This window comes from Chiloscyllium plagiosum, unplaced genomic scaffold, assembly GCF_037043375.1.
Source record: "Chiloscyllium plagiosum isolate Xiang-an unplaced genomic scaffold, Cpla_swu_hap1 HiC_scaffold_14, whole genome shotgun sequence".
In the NCBI taxonomy this organism is placed as follows: domain Eukaryota; kingdom Metazoa; phylum Chordata; class Chondrichthyes; order Orectolobiformes; family Hemiscylliidae; genus Chiloscyllium; species Chiloscyllium plagiosum.
Window position 1 is genome coordinate 44,275,887 of NW_028270152.1, and position 19,063 is coordinate 44,294,949.

A 19,063-nucleotide genomic window follows, 5' to 3' on the forward strand; every position below is an offset into this window, starting at 1 on the left:
CCATACAATAATATGGTGGTGGCAATTTGGCCCATTGTTTCGGTGCTGGTTCTTGGACTGAGCCGTATTTGGAATGGGATAACTGAGGAAAATCCAGACCAAAGACTGAAAAAAGTAAAGAAAAGATTTACAATTAAAAATGTAAAATATTTAACACCTGCATATTAATTTATTCGTAAGTAACAAAGGAACAGGAGTAGGCCATTCAGCTCATTGAGCCTATCCTGCCCTTCACTATGATCATGGTTGATTGAATATTTAAATGAATTTTACTTACCTCATATCCATAACTCTGTACACCCTTCACAATCAGAAATCTACATCTTAAACACACTCAAAGAATGAATGTCCACAGCTCTATGTAGTAGAGAATTCCAAAGGTTCACAACCCTCTGAGTAATTTCTCCTCATCTCTGGTCCAAATGCATCCCCTTTATTTTCAATAGTGTCCCCAGGTTCTACACTGCCCATTCAGGGGAATCTCCTTACTTGCACATATCCTGTCTATCACTAAAGTATTTTGCAACTTCAATGAGATCATCTCTCATTCATGGAAACTCCAGAGAATACAGGCCTACTTTTCTCAATCTCTCTTTACAAGACAGTTTCAGCATCCCAGGAATGTTTAGTGCACCTCCTCTCTGTGGCAAAAATATCTATCCAACTACCTCAAGAGCACTACATTTCTTTATCAATAACCTTCCGAAATAAGACTCTCACAATACAGTTTATTGGAAGTATATATTGAATGTATTGATATTTTAGCTTTTCATTTTTAACCAAACCTTCTGCTGTAACATTACACAGAAAACAGCGAGGGCAGTAGTGGGTTGTATTCAAGACCATGGCCTTGAGAACTGTTCTTTTGGCATATAGCACAAATGTAAAATTGGAACCATTAATAATAAGGTTGTTCTATTAACAATAGAAGTGACTCACCCTGCTTTCCAGCATGCTGGCAAAGTAACAACCTTTGTTAATACTTTCTGAACACTGAGAATGTACTTATCTTTTTGTCTGGAAATGTGATGCAGTAATTAGTTGCATACTGTTTTTAACAAAAAACACAAGAAGTATTCACCACAATGATAAAAATGTGATCACATTAACCTCTGGGAAATTTCTAATAAGATATTCAATGTGTGGTTGAAAGCTCACACTGTTAATATACCTTAATCCACCCACTTTACACTTGAATGTTGTGATAATTCAATGACTACGAAATCAGCCCTGGTACATATTTACACAGTATTCCCTATTTCTCAGCTACCAAAATCAAATATCATCAGGCAATGTACAGTAATGATGTTGCAGACATTAATATGCTTTTGTACGTGTCATGAGCCATCAAGGTCACAGTATATATACTGTTATTTATCATTGGAACAAACATGGTTATCAAACAGGAAATAACAAACTGGGAACAGACGATGTACTATGATGATGAAAAGGTAGCATGGTTCACCTCAAAGAGCAAATGACATTTTTTTCTTTCTAATGAATTCAGATATTTGCTGTCTACTACATTACACTCTATTTTACCTTGTTTAACAATGTATGATGTGGCTACAGGAAGCTATTTAAAATCAATGACAGCAGCAATACTCCAGTGTAAGGTGTACTGTTTGAATGAAGCAACTCTGATCTTAACCTATTGCTCCATACATTTCACCTTGCTGTGTGATAAAGCAACATGAACCATATTTTGCATTGTATATTTAATTTTTTCTCCTCAAAATAGATGGAAAAGCCTTACTTACAGAAAATGTGAAATCCTGTTCAGATTGAAGGGAAATGTTATTTTTAACTCCCTGAGTTATGCAAATATAAGCAGATAGAGGACTGAGTGAGACAATTTCCATAAAATTAAGATCTCAGACAGCTTATGGAAATCACTGGTGCCAGTGAACTTTGAAGGGTAACGGACCCAAATTCATTAAAAAAACACAACCTCCCTGAATTGCAAGGATATGCTGAATTAGGGTACGTTTTCCTAGAAATCAACAAGTTCTTGTGTGAAATTGAAATTAACTTGATTTTCCTTGGGTATCAAACTGTGCCCTGGTAGTCAATCATTGCTCACTGGATTTCTGGTACTTCTGCCTGTTATCACTACCATTTCATATGTGCTGAAACTAACTTGCTGGTCCAAAGAAAAAACAAAAGATCTGGTAGACGTTGCTATACTGAGAAATGGATACCGAGCAATCTCAAGTTACGTTCAACCACTGTCCATTTCACTAACCACTGGATCCATGTCCAATCTCATTATTTGGTTGATTGATTTATTGGCTGTGATGAGAATAAAGCCATGCCAGGCAGTTATCTACTTCCTGAACCCAGGAGCTAAAAGTCTGTGTGCAGAGTATGACATAATCTATCCCCTGCTACACCTTGTACACCAAGTATAATTCTATAGAGAAGGAGGAGGCATTGACTGGTACCAGGCCCACCAGGCTTTAAGGTGCTACTGATTCCTACTAAGGAATAGCTTCTCTGACATCATTACAAATGAGGGCCAGAAAATTCAATGGTCACATCTTTCTTCCACCCATACTCTCAGACATTGACTTCAGAGCTTGCAGATAGATATAAAACTCCATGCAGAGGCTTCTATCTCAATATTTTGGGTCTCACAGCTCAGAAACTGTGGGAAGGTTTTTTTTTCTGCCTCTCCTGGAAGAACACATTTACTTCCATTTCTCAGAACTCCAGATCTCTTGAACTCTGAGAATGACTGGTCTGAGTCTGACATCCTCACTAACATTAAGACCTGTAGGTGAAAGGCAGCAGACAAATATCACAAAATGATTAGGAAGGGGCAGACTGAGGGCCTGTGTGAGACATGAACCATTGCAGTCCATGTCGTGCAGTGACACTCTCAGTGATTTTGGGACGGAAGCTCCAAGAGTAATACACAATGACAGGGTATTTGACAAGTTCCAAGTCAAAATGAAGTGTGGCTTAGAAGGCACTTCTAACTTTGACTTGTCTTACTCTTCTAAGTGGTCGAGTTAGAAGACCTCTAACTTTAGGGTCTTCTAAATTTGACTTTGGAAGATGCTGTCAAAGGAGCCTGGTGAATTTTGTGTTGCACTTTTCAGATGTTATACATTGCTGCCACTGTATATTAGTGGAAAAGGGAGCGAATGTTCAAAGTGAGATACCAATCAAGCAGACGATTTTGTCCGAGGTAGCATTACATTTCTTGGGTGTGGTTCGCATTGCACTCATCCAGACAAGTGGAGAGTGTTCAATCACACTCCTAACTCGTGCCTCATGGATGGTGGCAGGCATTGGGGTACAGGAGGTAAGTTACTCACTGCAGAATTTCTAGCGAGTATCTAGAGTATCTATCTAGTGGTTCCCAACCAGTCCAATATCAAGGAACACTGCAATGACACAAACAACTCTATGACACATCCATTTTTTTTGTTGAAATAATTACATTTACTTTTATATACGATGATTACACTCTTACTGGAGAGGTTCGCAACAGAATGCATAAAACAAGCATACAACAACTTCTCCTTTTCGGCTGAGAATCTATTCTAAGACTTAAATCAGCAGCTTAAATAAATAAAAATCTAAAAACATTCACATTAAAATCAATGCTAATGTAGAGATATGTTCAGGCAGGCTGGCTAGTTCAACCATCATTTAACAACTGTGTGCCTCTTTACCACACATACACAGTTCTTCTCATCCCAGAGATATGATAATCAATCATCGCCTATGCTCAGACCAAATGCTTGGGCCTGTGCACGTGCTGCATAATTAGTGGCCAAATGTTCACACATGCACGGTGCCAAATCTTTGTTCATGTATGGTAACACAAAACTATGTGAAGTGGCGCTGCTTCCTGAGAATTTTGCAGCACACTTCTCATCTTGCTAAGGCACAGTGGTTGAAAACATTTGTTTTAACCTGGTCTTCTAGCCACAGTATTTATATAGCTGGTCCAGTTCATTTTTTGGTCAATTGTAATGCCCAGGATGTTGGCATTGGGAGATTCAGAGATGGAAGTATTATCGAATGCCTAGTACCTGTAGGTACTAACTACAATGGTAAAAGGGCTGGAAAAACACCAAGGGTGAGCAAAGTCTATGTCAGTTTAATGGACAAAAGCACAGATCAAGGTTCTATGGATGCCAGTGCACTGAAGTGGAGAAGACGAAGAAACAAGTTTGCGAACTGCAGCTACATTTTAAACTCCATTCACATCTTCGAACATTTTCAATGTGTGGTGAATGAACACGCTTAGTATTCAAATACTGATGAAGGCATTTGCACCATGTCATGAGTGCTTTAGTGCATGAAATGCAGGCACAATCTGGATTATTGATGTGAGAATGGGAGGGGAAGGGACTCAGAGTACAGCATGCACTCCCTTTTTGATGTAATGCATTGGACACTCAGCCTGTGTAGCACAAGATGGTGCACATGCTGTGACAACTGACCTGATCTAGACCTAGAGCAGACAGTAGGCTGCTGAAGGTGAAGTTCTAATGCTTGAGGGAGGGTGGAGAGGGTTGGTGGAAGATGCTGGGGCAGTGTAGCCAGGATAGTGCGTGCTACATAATCCTGGCACGCTGTGCTTTGTACAATTGGAGAAGGCAATGAAGTGATGTTCTGGATGCTGAAAAACTGTAGAAAAGGGAGTAATCGTCCAAGGAGGAGGACGAAGGCACTGGGGAGTAGGAAGCTGTCCATGTACATGACACAGCTCAGCTGGCCTCAGGTGCCACAAGCCAGACAGAACCTAAAAGGACACTTGCTTCCAACAGATGGGTACAGCAGATCATAATGGAATATTAAGTCATCATTAGTCATATATCCGCACTTGTTTCCATCATGGGGGTGAACTGCAGCATGTATAGCTTTCATTTCTTTCTGCTTTCTCTGGCTATAAACAAAAACTCATGTTTGGAATTGTCAAACTGTTTGCCGATATGTGATATTCCCCAGTTGACAATGATCAAATTTGGGTCGCCAATGGAGATTGGAGACAGAGTGGCAGTGACTTACAGAGGGTGTTTAGATGGAAAGTAGCAAAGGACAAGTAAACTGTGTAACCTGTTGGTTAAACAGTGACTAAGGTGAGAGATTAGAGTTATATATGCAAAGTAGTCTCATTCATGCCAGTTATGTGCAATACGTAGCATGGCTTTGAGTCAGCTGTGCCATTCAGTTGTCAGTGACGGGCAATGCCAATTTTAAAATGGCACAGGTGCCAAGGATATTAATCTTTCAACAGATATCCACTAAGAGACACATTGTTCCCAGAACAATACTTGGTAAGATAGGGCTAGAATTGGATGGGAAGTTCGCTAAGATACAGTGAGAGATCTCACTCGACCTTGTGGCAAATAACACACATGAAAATAGTCAACATAACTGACTCTTTTCCAAAAAAATAAGGAAGATTTAGCTCTTATTTTCTTTCTCTTTCTGTGGATGCTGCCTGAGTTAAGTTTCTATAACACTTTTTGTTTTCATTCTCTCATCTACTTGATCAAATCCTCTGAACAAAATGAAAAGTTTGACCATATCACCACTTACTCTTCTCGATTCCAGGAAATACAAATTCTAGTTTGTCTAATCCCTCCTCGTATTTTAACTTTTAGAAGCCAGTATTAATCAACATTGAATTCTTTCCAAGGCCAATACACACATCCCCAGGTTGAGAAAGGCTTCAGTTCTTGAGTCTATTTGCAACACAGAATGGTGGCTCAGTGGTTAGCACTGCTGCCTCACAGCGCCAGGGACCCAGGTTCAATTCCAGCCTTCCTGTGTCTGTGTGGGTTTCCTCCAGGTGCTCTGGTTTCCTCCCACAGTCTAAAGATGTACAGGTCAGGTGAATTGGCCATGCTAAATTGCCCATAGTGTTAGATGCATTCAAGGAAAATGGGCCTGGGTGGGTTGCTCTTCGGAGGGTCGGTGTGGACTTGTTGGGCCGAAGGGCCTGTTTCCACAATATAGGGAAGCTAATCTAGTCATAATGCTGGACAATATAAAGAAGCTTTTTGTTAAGTAAAGGAATGGTTTGTATGCCGGATCTTTAAAATTAATCTTAAACCACTCTTGCATAAGTATGAGTGTTTGTAAGTCAGACGTTTGTAAATCTGGGACCTCTGTACATCCTTCCTGAGGTGTGGTTCCCAGAACAGTTCATAGTTTTTTAGTCATGGCCAAACTAGAGTTTGGTACACCTGGACATAATTTATATATAAAATACAAGAACATATAAGGGTCAAAATTCTATTACCTGTTTTGATTATTTTCGATCTGTTCATAACATTATAATGATCTAGGTACACAGACATCCCCTGTATCTAGCACTTCCGCATTGAGAAATGACCCTGTTCTGTACTTTCTAAATGTAAAGTGGTGATCTTACATTTGCTTACATTGAAATCCATTTGCCAGATTTGTTTTTTCACTAAATATTTTTATTCATTCATAGGCTGTAGGTGTCGCTGACTAGGCCAGCATTTATTGTCCATCCCGAATTGCCTCGAGGGCAGTTGAGAGTCAACCACACATTGATGTGTGCCTGGAGTCACATGTAGGCCAGACCAGGTAAGGATAGCATTTTCCTTCCCCAAAGGACATAAGTGAACCAGATGGGTTTTTCTGACAATTGATAATGCTCATCTTAAGCCTCTTAATTCCACATTCTTATCGAATGCAAATTCTACCATCTGCCATAGCAGGATTTGAAACTAGGTCCCTAGAACATTATCTAGGTCTCTGCATTAACCGTCCAGTGATAATACCATGAGGCATCGTCTTCCCCTATTAATATCTATTAATCTATTAATATCTGGAATATTATTTTTCATGCGCACTGCTTACAATGTTGTCTATCAGAGTGTCATCACCATGTTTGAAAATGTAACTTTCTAATACGACCTATCATTAATAAAACACAGTGAATAATTGAAGGCCCAACACAGATCCGAGTATCACAGATCATATCCCCATTCACTCCCGCTAATCACAGGACCTGTCATTCTCCCGATTCATCGTATCCTACTGCTTAGTCAATTTCTTAACCAATTCAATAACTATTTCAATTTCACAGGCTTCAAAGTTTGCGAACAGACTACTATCTTTATCAAATGCTTTGTAGAAATTCCTGTCTACTATGTTAGTCATCTCTTCAAAAACAAAAGAAACAGAAACAGCACATAAGTTTTGCATAATGTGTATGACAGAGCCACAGAATCAATAGAAATCATTAATCTTTCACAGAATGCCCATGTATATTTCTGAACTTCCCAAACATAAAGAATCAAATCTCAGTCTGGAGAAGGCATACAGATCATAACTGGAAGAAAAGCTAGCAACACAACATATGTGAAAGAATATTCCAAAGTCACTCACGTTGGTTTAGAAGCTTCGGCCTGATCAGTTTGCAGTTTCTCTCCTCCTTCCACTTCCATTGTACAATACACAATGCGATTTGGTGCTAAAGACTTTAGACCTTGCACTTCCATGATTACGACCTATAAAACAAAACAAATTTAATATTGCAACTTCAACTTTTCAAGTCATTGCAATCTGTAGACATCCAAATAAAATACAGTCTAGATTAGAATGGTGCTGGAAAAGCACAGCAGTTCAGGCAGTATCTGAGGAGTAGGATAATCGACGTTTCGGGCAAAAGCTCTTCATCAGGAATAGAGGCAGGGAGCCTCCAGGGTGGAGAGGTAAATGAGAGGAGGGTGGGGGTGGGGAGAAAGTAGCATAGAGTACAATAGGTGTATGGGGGTCGGGATGAAGGTGATAGGTCAGAGAGGAGGGTGGAGTGGATAGGTGGAAAGGAAAATAGGCAGGTAGGACAGGTCATGGGGACGGTGCTGAGCTGGAAGCTTGAAACTGGGGTGAGGTGGGGGAAGGGAAAATGAGGAAACTGGTGAAGTCCACATTGATGCCATGGGGTTGAAGTGTTCCGAGGTGGAAGATGCGTTCTTCCTCCAGGCATCGGGTGGGAGGGAGCGGTGGTGGAGGAGGATGAGGACCTGCATGTCATTGGCAGAGTGGGAGGGGGAGTTGAAATGTTGGACCACAGGGCAGTGGGGTTGATTGGTGTGGGTGTCCCGGAGATGTTCCCTAAAGCACTCTGTGAGGAGGCGTCCAGTCTCCCCAATGTAGAGGAGCAACAGATACAATAAATGATATTGGTGGATGTGCAGGTAAAACTTTGAGTGATGTGGAAGGCTCCTTTGGGGCCTTGGATGGAGGTGAGGGAGGAGGTGTGGGTGCAGGCTTTGCAATTCCTGCAGTGGCAGGGGAGGGTGCCAGGAAGGGAGGGTGGGTTGTTGGGGGGGGGGGGGGGTGGCGTAGACATGACCAGGTAGTCATGGAAGTGGAAGGAACGGTCTTTGCAGAAAGTGGAAATGGTTGGGGAGGGAAATATATCCTTGGTGGTGGGGTCCGTTTGGCGGTGGCGGAAATGTCATTGGATGATGTGGTTTATGCAAAGGTTTATCCAAACAAAATATACCAATGGTGAGGATATATCTGAAATCCCTGGACCAAGCACTGAACATTCATAATTCAAGCACAAATTAACAATATGTCTCATCCACAACCTTATGAAGACATCAGCCACTGCATAAATATGACTCTTATTGCTTAAAATACCAGATTTGCAGCCTCTTTACACTGCAAGTAAAGCCAGTTTTTAAGCAGTTTCATAGACTCATGTCGATTAGAACCTATTCAAAATTGTAAAATTTTAGTCAAAGCTGAGAGAGTCAGGAAGCAAATTATTTCATTCCCGTATAAACAAAACCAACATGATGCATTATTCAACACCAAACTTCAATATTGCATTCACTAAACAAATGCAACAATATTTCCATCATATAAATCTTCAACGGAATTTTTTTTTACCCTGTTTGCAATCATTTATTTTAATTCAACTTCTGTCAATCCAATGCAGCAAGGGCAAAGACAACTGCTTCGGTTTTCTCAATAGCTAACGACAGGAAATTTCTCCTATCTCGGTAGTAACTGTCAGGCAAACAGTGTGATAAGTTAGAGAATGGAGGAATCAAGAAAGATAAGATGGAGCTCTATATTATCAGTATATGTGTGAACACTGATGCTATTGTCATGTATGTTGTTGTCAAAGGGCAGGGCCAATGGCCAATGATAGATATTTGAAGAACATCAGAAATAAAAGATGGGGAGCAGGAAGGTGAGCAGTTGATTCATTAATTATATTGGATAGATGAGAATGGAAGTAGCAGGCAAGTGCAGTCCTATCCATTTGGATGATGTTAAAAATCACACAATGCCAGGTTATAGTCCAACAGGTTTATTTGGAAGCACTAGCTTTCGAGGCGGTGCCCCTTAATCAGATGAAACTTGTTTAATATATCATTAGAGATCCATGACACTGTAACCCTTTTACAACAAATTCTGTGTCTTATGGTCCTGGCCCACAACCACCTGGTGAAGGGACAGCGCCTTGAAAGCTAGTGCTTCCAATTAAACCTGTTAGACTATAACCTGGTGTTGTGTGATTTTTAACTTTGTCCACCCCAGTCCAACACTGGCACCACCAAATCATTTGGATGATGGAAGAGAGGTATTGGAGGAGGACATGGTCAATACTATTTAAGCTTGAAGACAAATTTAGATGGATTAGAAGGGCACTTATTATGGTCACCATCACCTGACTTCAATGAGGATTGTTTCAGTGTTTTGAAAGTGTGGCCCAGTAGGTGATGAAGAAATGTATAAAAATGTGGACCCATGAAATATACCTTTAACCGTTAAACAACGGACACTTTGCTAAGGAAAGACACTGAATGCAATAGCAACAATGTGGGACATGCAAGGAACAGGGAGACTTCATGGGGCCATTCACTACTTCTCTGCAGAGCAACACCCGATTCTTCTATCTTCCTTCCTTTACAATATCTCGTGGTAAAGCTCTGGAGTAGAAATCCCACTGAGAGTCATCTTTACCACTTTGAGATACCTTCTGAAGAGGAGTTCTTTGGAATCTACTCCTCTGCCTGAAGCAAAGGCAGTTCAGTTAACGCAGCTGTTCCAGGAAGATATCTCAGTGCCAACAGCTTGTGCATGTACAGAACGACTGCCCAATCGAAAATGTCAAGTGAGACAATTAGTGACTTATGCTTTGTTTTTCATGAGTTCAATGATATAATTGGCTATATTCTCAACCTGGTTGCATTTTAAAACTTGTTGCAACAGCTAGAGGATTGAAACTTAAAAAGGAAACAGTTCATCCACCAACCTCAGTCTCAACAAGTGACTGAAAAATCTAGTGAAAATACTTGCACAGATTTGAGAGGTAACAACACATTTGAGGTCTTTGGAGAGGAAAGGAAGGTTGGAGATGGAACTGTAGTTTCTGTGTACAAAAGGACTCTGGAAAAGGAGATGGTGGCATTATGGTAATGCCACTGAACAAGCAATCCAAAGGCCCAAGATAAACACTGGGGATACAGGTTCAAATCACAACACAGCAGCTAGGGAACCTCAATTCAATTAATAAAATTTGGAATTAGTCTCAGTAAGAGTGACTGTGAGACTATTAGAGAAGGAAATCTGCTGTACTTTGTTGATCTGGTTTAGATACACAACATTGTTAACTCTTAATTGCTTTCTGAAATACCTTCACAATAGCCACTCAATTCAATGGCTATTAAACAATAGATTAAAAAAAAGCTGGCTTTGCCAGCAATATCTACATCCCAGGAAAGAATCAAAGAAGGTGAACAACAATTTTAATTTCTCAGCCAAAGGCCTGACATAAACCAGCCAGCTATTCAATGGCAGACCTAAATTAGGCTCAAACAATATCGCAAAATGGGAAAAGCAAGAAAACGTATTTGGCGAACTATATTATTGTAATTTTACAGCTTACAATACAAAACTCATACTTGCTACCTTCTCACCTCAAGTGTAAAAGACAGCACAACATCAGATTTGGAGAGCTGGTTTTCATTTTCCTCGCCCATGTCAATGATAGAGGTATTATGACTGCGTTTCAGCTTCTGAAGCTTGAATTCCGAGCCTCCTTTCGAAACAGGCATACTCTCCAGATTTGCCATCAATAGATTTACAGATGACTTAAGCTCCTCAATAAACATGTTCTCCATTTCTTTTGAAACAAATTTTAGAAACTTGCGTTCCTAGGAAATAATGGCAAAAATGTTATGCAATATCACTGCATTAAGCTAGATGACTTTGAAATGCATAGAAGTGGATAAATCCACAGGACCTGATCAGGTGTACCTTAGAACTCTGCGGGAAGCTAGAGAAGTGATTGCTGGGCCTCTTGCTGAGACATCTGGATCATTGATAGTCACGGGTGAGGTGCTAGAAGACACGAGGTTGCCTAACGTGATGCCACTATTTAAGAAAGGGGTAAGGAAAAGCCAGGGAACTATAGACCAGTGAGCCTGACATCGGTGGTGGGAAAGTTGTTGGAGGGAATCCTGAGGGTCAGGATCTACATGTATTTGGAAAGGCAAGGACTGATTAGGGATATTCAGCATGGCTTTGCGCGTGGGAAATCATGTCTCACAAACTTGATTGAGTTTTGTGAAGAAGTAACAAAGAGGATTGATGAGGGCAGAGTGGTAGACATGATCTATATGGACTTCATTAGGGCATTCGACAAGGTTCCTCATGGGAGACTGGTTAGCAAGGTTAGATCTCATGGAATGCAGGGAGACCTAGCCATTTGGATACAGAACTGGCTCAAAGGTAGAAGACAAAGGGTGGTGGTGGAGGGTTGTTTATCAGACTGGAGGCCTGTGACCAGTGGAGTGCCACAAGGCTCGGTGCTGGGTCCTCTACTTTTTGTCATTTACATAAATGATTTGGATGCGAGCATAAGAGGTTCAGTTAGTAAGTTTGCAGATGACACCAAAATTGGAGGTGTAGTGGTCATCGAAGAAGATTATGTCAGATTACAATGGGATATTAATTATATGGGTCAGCGGGCTGAGGAATGGCAGATGGAGTTTAATTTAGATGAATGCTAGGTGCTGCATTTTGGAAAAGCAAATCTTAGCAGGACTTATACACTTAATGGTAAGATCTTGGGGCGTGTTGCTGAACAAAGAGTCCTTGGAGTGTAGGTTCATAGTTCATTGAAAGTAGAGTTGCAGGTAGATAGGATAGTGAAGAAACAGTTTGGTATGCTTTCTTTATTGGTCAGAGTATTAGTACAGGAATTGGGACGTCATGTTGCAGGTGTACAGGTCATCGGGTTCAGCCACTGTTGGAATATTGCGTGCAATTCTGGTCTCCTTCCTATTGGAAGGATGTTGTGAACCTTGAAAAGGTTCTGAAAAGATTTACAAGGATGTTGCCAAGGTTGGAGGATTTGAGCTATAGGGAGAAGATGAATAGGCTGGGGTTGTTTTCCCTGGAGTGTTGGAGGCTGAGGGGTGACTTTATAGAGGTTTATAAAATCATGAGGGGCATGGATTGGATAAATAGACAAGGTCTTTTCCCTGGGGTGGGAATCCAGAACAAGAGGGCATAAGTTCAGGGCGAAAGGGGAAAGAATTAAAAGGGACCTAAGGGACAACTGTTTCTCGCAGAGGTGGTGCATGTATGGAAAGAGCTGTCAGAGAAAGTGCTGTACAATTACAGCATTTAAAAGGCATCTAGATGGGTATATGATCGGAAGAGTTGAGGGGGATATGGGCCAAGTGCTGGCAAGTGGGACTATATTAAGTTGGGATATATGGACGAGCTGGACCGAAGGGTCTGTTTCCGTGTTGTACAACTCTATGACTCTTAAGAGGAAAGTATTGACTTTGCATGGAATAATTGTCATTCTTCACAAAAACTACCTCTATAAATCATGGACTAAACTTACAAATTATAAACATATCACACTAATTTTGTCATTTTAAAGTAATCTCTACTGTCCACGTTACCTTCCCATTGTATACCATATTCACAAACCTTCCCGAGAAGAGGCAACTCAGCTCCATGCTTGACAATGATATCATTGTCCATTTTCATTACAGATTAGCCTTTTTAAACTTTTAAGTTGAACATTGATGTTGCATGATTCAATGAAAATTGTTGTGTATAAAGTTTAAAACACTAGATTAAATTAAAAGTGGAGGCGGAGGTGGGTACTGCAGATGCTGGAGATTAGAGTGGTGCTGGAAAGGCACAGCAGGTCAGGCAGCATTCAAGGAACAGGAAAATCAACATTTCAGGCAAAAGCTCTTCATCAAGAATTTCCAGCACCACTCTAAAATTAAAATTGTGTTAGCACAGCTAGTATAATCATAAAACCATTACATGGCCTCATGTCTAAAATTAGTATGTCAGACGTGCTGAAAATAGAGTATGCAAAGCAAATCCCCATTTACTTAATGCCAATATGCAGAAAGATCTTGACATAATTCAGGATTAGGTTGATCAGTGGTAAGTGACCTTTGTGTCACTCAGGTGCCACGCAATGACCATTCCCAACAAAAGAAAATTTAACTATTGTCCCATGTCATTCAATGGCCCATTTCTGAATCTCTCACGATCCACATTCTGAGATTTATGCAGAAACTGTACTAGACACACACACACACATATATATATGTATTACTGTGGCTGGAAGAACAGGTCAGAGTCTGGGAATTCTGCAGTGAGTAACTCGCCTCATGACTCCCCAAAGCATAAGTGAGGATTGTAATGGAATACTCCCACTTGTCCAGCTGGTGGAACTCCAAAAACACTTCGGAAGCTCAACACCACCCACCAAACGGCTTTTTGAGTGGTATCCTATCATTGTGAAAGCATTTAAGCCAATTATAGAGGAATAGCCACATTTGGGGAGGGAAAGGACTGAACTTATAAATGAGAGAAAAGTTCTTTTGGTACTTACTAGGCAGACTGTGAAGAAACATGAATCATAATAATATTGGCTTTCCAAAATATATGTCAAATAAAAAAGAAATTGCAAACATTGTACATGTACATTGCTCACATTTAGAACAGTGTTTTTAAAGAAAACATATTCCTGGAAATCACAAATGACTGTCAGACCACATTGTCTGGTAAAACAATTTTTCCAGCAGCAAAATGGAGTGGGAACAACTGACATGAAATTTCAACCCCAGATTGATTGTTGTCCAAATTTTTGTGGGCTCTTTGGTCCTTCCTGCAATTTACCTGCCCAAAGTGCTTCTGTAGGTGTGATTGCATAGTGCTGTGCATATAAAGTATTTGACAGTAAGTTGGGCTTCAATAATGCTGTAGGTCCAATACAGCATACAAGTATCAGATATGAGACATACTACAATGGAGAAAACAAGGGGAATCAATAGGCTTTCAGCTTCCAAGTAATTCAAAATTTCTACAAGACTTATTCTTTTCATATGTGGAGGACATGTCTTTACATTTTAATACATTTGTTTGTTGGAAGAATAAATAAGTTAGGTTATGAGCTCATTTGATAATCTAGAATTGGATGTTAGTGTGGACATTATTGCATTCAGGCTTTTTCAGAAAGTGTCTACTTAACAATAGACATTTACTTTGAATTTTGCAAGTTTGAGCTGGTTGAATGCAGTCTGCAATGATTTAGCAAATGCCATAACGTATGTGTGCATGCATGTCTAAATTTTTCACTGTTATGTTTAATGGAGAATTTTATGCAGGCAGAGGAGGGGTCATGGCATCCAGTCCTAGAGGTGCCATGAGAACTGCCTTATGTTCTCTTGTGAAATCATGCAATATTACATGCCAGAGTCAAAAAGTGTAGTGCTGGAAAAGCACAGAAGGTCAGGCAGCATCTGAGGAGCAGGGGAGTCGACCCTTCAGGAATGCAGGGGGCCTAAGGGGGCTGAGAGATAAATGGGAGGGGGGAGCAGGACTGGAGGCAAGGTAGCTTGGAAGGCGATAGATAGATAGATGCAGGTGGGGGTTGATGGCAATAAGTCGAAGCAGAGAGTGGAGCAGATAGGTGGGAAGGAAGATGAACAGGTAGGACAGATCAAGAGGGCAGTGCAGAGTTGGAGAGTTGGATCTGGGATAAAGTGGGGAGAGGGGACATGAGGAAACTGGTGAAATCAATGTTGATGCTGTATGGTTGGAGGGTCCCAAGGCAGAAGATGAGGTGTTCTTCCTCCAGGTGTCGGGTGGCTAGGATTTCGCAGTGAATGAGGCCCAGGACTTGCATGTCCTTGGCGGAGTGGGAGGGGGAGTTGAAGTGGTCACCCACAGGGCGGTAGGGTTGTTGGGTGAGTGTGTCCCGGAGATGTTCCCTGAACTGTTCCACATGTTGGCATCCTGTCTCCCTAACTTGCAGAATGGTTCGGGGAACATCACCGGGACACATGCATGCAACAACCCCACTGCGATGTGGCTGACTACATCAACTTCCCCTCCCATTCCACCAAGGGCATGTAAGTCCTGGGCCTTCTCCACTGCCAAATCCAAGTCACCTGACACCTCGAGGAAGAACACCTCATCTTCCACTTTGGGACCCTTCAACTACATGGCATCGATGTCAATGTCACCAGTTTCCTCATCTCCCCTCCCCCTACTTTATCCCAGATCCAACCCACCAACTGAGCGCCGCCGGCTTGAACTGTCCTACCTGTCCATCTTCCTTCCCACCTATCCATTCCACCCTCTACTCTGACCTATCATCATCTTCATCTGCCTATCATCTTCTAAGCTGCCTTGCCACCAGTCCCACCCCCCTCCAAATTATCTTCCAGCCCTCTTGGCCCCCCCCCCGCCCCACATTCCTGTTGAAGACTTATGCCTGAAACATCTACTGTCCTGCCCCCGGATGCTGCCTGACCTGCTTTGCTTTTCCAGCACCATACTTTTTGACTCTGATCTCCAGCATCAGTCCTCACTTTCTCCTCGTATTACATACCAATCAGGCAATTCAGAGGGTAATGATGTGCCTTTAACAGGATCAAGCACCCAGGCTGGAATGACTCACCAACAGACAGAGACCAGCAAAGCATTTACTCAGTCCTGCCTCCAGTGGTGACGGCTAATGGAAATATTCACATTAGAGGCCCTGGACTACAGAGTGACCCATGCCAAATAAGTCATAAGAGGAGAATTGCAGGGTAGGGTGTTATGGAAGAGTGTAGGGGATCGCAGCAAGTACACAGGATGGCAGCTTTCAGCATTTCTTCTTGATGCTAGGTCCCCAAATCAGGCACTGTGTATTTGAAGGAGGGCTACCACTGAGAGACAATAAGCAATCTGCAGAGTTTCCATGTCATGCTCTTTGCATTAATGCTAGCGGCACCAAGATGGACCCTTAAACAAGGATTAAAATTTTTCACTTAATCACTTCAACTGGTGCTGGGTGGGAAGGCCATTCAAAGGGCTTCCTGCCATGAATCCAGTTATGCTGAAGGCAGGATGGTGATGGGGTTCTTACCATCTCCCTTGATACCCTCAAATGGCCTCCACATTGGCTAAACAGATAGCATTAAGTATTACCTATAATGTCAAAACACAATATACAGATTGTCACATTTTAAAGGTGCAAAAGACCCGAATTTTCATCTCCTACGCCATTTAATGTTTGCTCCATTAGCATGTTACTCTTTCAAAAAATTAGAACAAACAAAAGATAATGTGGAGGAACATAGGCCAGGATTTTCTTAAAACTTGCTCTACTTTTCCAACTTTTCCAGCAGTATAACAGGACTTCCATGTGGAGAAGTATACAGGGTAATTGTTCTGCATTCAGTGCTCTGATGTCAATGAAATGGGAGCAAATCTGGCAAGGATGTACTTGGAATCTGCATTTTGCCCATGTAAAGGGCAATTAATGTATTGGCCACAGGGAGTGTTCAAATGAATACCAATGTCTTTTTTTGGGTTTGGCTGTTTTTGTCTGTGTCTGGGTGAAGTTACATTTATGAGGGGGTTAGAATTTTAACCCATCAAGTTACATGTTAATAATTTATAGCTGTTTACACCTGTAACTAGAATCAATTTATTTGTAATAAATAGTCATTCTTGTAAAGGAGGACTGGACGGTGGCTAATGTTGGGCCTTTATTTAAAAAATGCTGCAAGGAGAACCTAGCAACAAGAGACCTGTGAGTCCGACATCAGCGGTGGGTACATTGTTGGATGGGCTTCTGAGAGACAGGTTTTACATGCATTTGGAGAGGCAAGGACTGATTAGGGATAGTCAGCATAGGTTTGTGCATGGGAAATAGTGTCTCACAAACTTGATTGATTTTGTCTTTGAGGACATGACCAAGAAGATAGATGAGGGCAGAACAGAAGATGGTGTCTTCATGGACTTTGCAAGACCTTTGACAAGGTTCCTCATGGTAGACTGATTAGTAAAGCTAGATCACATTGCATTCAGGGAGAGCTTGCCAATTGGATACAAAATTGTATTGATGATAGGGGACCAGAGAGTTGGGTGGAGAGTTTTGTTTTGGACTGGATGCCTGTGAGTTGCGGTATTCCATAGGGATCGGTGCAAGGTCCACTATTGTTCATCATTGATATAAACAGTTTGGGTGAAAATAAAGGAAGCATGGTTAATAATTTTGAAGATGACACCAAAATTGGTGATATAGTGGACAGTGAAGAAGGTTAGCTAAGAGTACAATGAGATCTTGATCAGTTGGGTCAATGGGCTGAGGAATGGCAGATGGAGTTTAACTTAGATAAATGTGAGGTGTTGCCATTTTGATAAAATGAACAAGGGCCAGACTTAGATTTAATAGTCAAACAGAGAGACTTAGGGGTTTGGGTACATAGTTCCTTGAAAGTTGTGTCACAGGTAGATAGGGAAGAGAAGAAGGTGTTTGATATGCTTTCCTCCACTGGACAGAGAGCATTGAGTCTAGGAGTTGGGACATCATGTTGTGGCTGTACAAGCTGTATCGTTGGTGAAACCACTTTTGAAGTATTAAGTGCTTTTCTAGTCACTCTGCTATAGGAAGGACATTATTAAATTAGATAGGGTATAGAAAAGATTTACAAAAATGTTACTGAGGCTAGGAGATTATGAGGAGAGGCTGAATAGGCTGGGACATTTTCACTGGAGTGAAAGAGGTTAAGGGGAGACCTTATTGAGATTTATAAAATCACAAGAGGCAGAGATAAGGTAAATAGCAAAGGTCTTTTCTTTTGGGTAGGGGACTTCAAAACTAAAGGCCATAATTTTAAGATGAGAGGAGAAAAATTTAAAAGGGACTTGAGCAGTAACTTTTTCACAAGAGGGTAGTACCGATATGGAATAAACTGTCAGAGAAAGTGGTGGATGCAGGTACAGTTACAACATTTGAAGGACTTTTGGATAAGTACTTGAATGGGAAAGGTTTAGAGGGATGTGGGCCAACTGCAGGCAAATGTGCCTGGTTTAGTTTGGAAAATCTGGTTGGTATAGACGAGTTGGACCGAAGGGTTTGTTTACATGCTGCATGACTCTATAAGAACAGAATGCCTTGTCAGCGATGGCCTGGCTGTGATGCTGCACTGTGGTATTCCACTACTTGACCAGGTCCTGGTTTATAATTAACATGCAGTATAATTTCATCAGAACTTCAGTCATCAACAGCTTCTTCAGTAAGATCATGCACAATGTAGAGTAACAGAGTAGAATAAAGGATAGGTTGATTATGTGACAAGTTAGTGGCATGAAGATGACTTAAGGTAATATTAGAGCAATTTATCAATATTATCTCACCCAAGATTACTTCAGGACCATAAGAAATAGCAATAGGAGTAAGCCATTTGGTCCCTCAAACCTGCTCTGCCATTTAGTAGGATCATGGCTGGTCTGACATTCCTTACATCCACTTTCCTGTCTTTTCTCTGTAATCCTTGATTTCCCTAATGATTAACCCCATAGCTCTGTGACAAGGAGTTCCAAAGACCCAAAACCCTCAGAGAAGACATTCCTCCTCATCTAAGTCTTAAATTGGTGCCTCTGTATGCTGAGGCTGTCCTCTGGTCCTAGACCATCCCTTAAGGGGAAACATCTTCTCAGTATTTACCCTGTCAATACTCCTTAAGAATCATACACATTTCAATGTGATCACTCT

The 19,063-nt window shown here is 41.2% G+C and overlaps 1 protein-coding gene across 14 annotated transcripts in view; it reads right to left on the minus strand.

The window, feature by feature from the left end:
* The window catches only part of cadpsa (Ca2+-dependent activator protein for secretion a), a 598,940-nt gene that overhangs the window by 343,097 nt on the left and 236,780 nt on the right, over nt 1-19,063 (minus strand). For all 14 annotated transcript variants that reach the window (XM_087994403.1, XM_087994397.1, XM_087994398.1 and 11 more), the window contains exons 5-6: nt 10,944-11,180; nt 7,390-7,511 (exon numbers count right to left, since the gene is read on the minus strand). In XM_087994403.1, the coding sequence (XP_087850529.1) occupies nt 7,390-7,511; nt 10,944-11,180 (359 nt within the window). The remainder of the gene's footprint in view (nt 1-7,389; nt 7,512-10,943; nt 11,181-19,063) is intronic.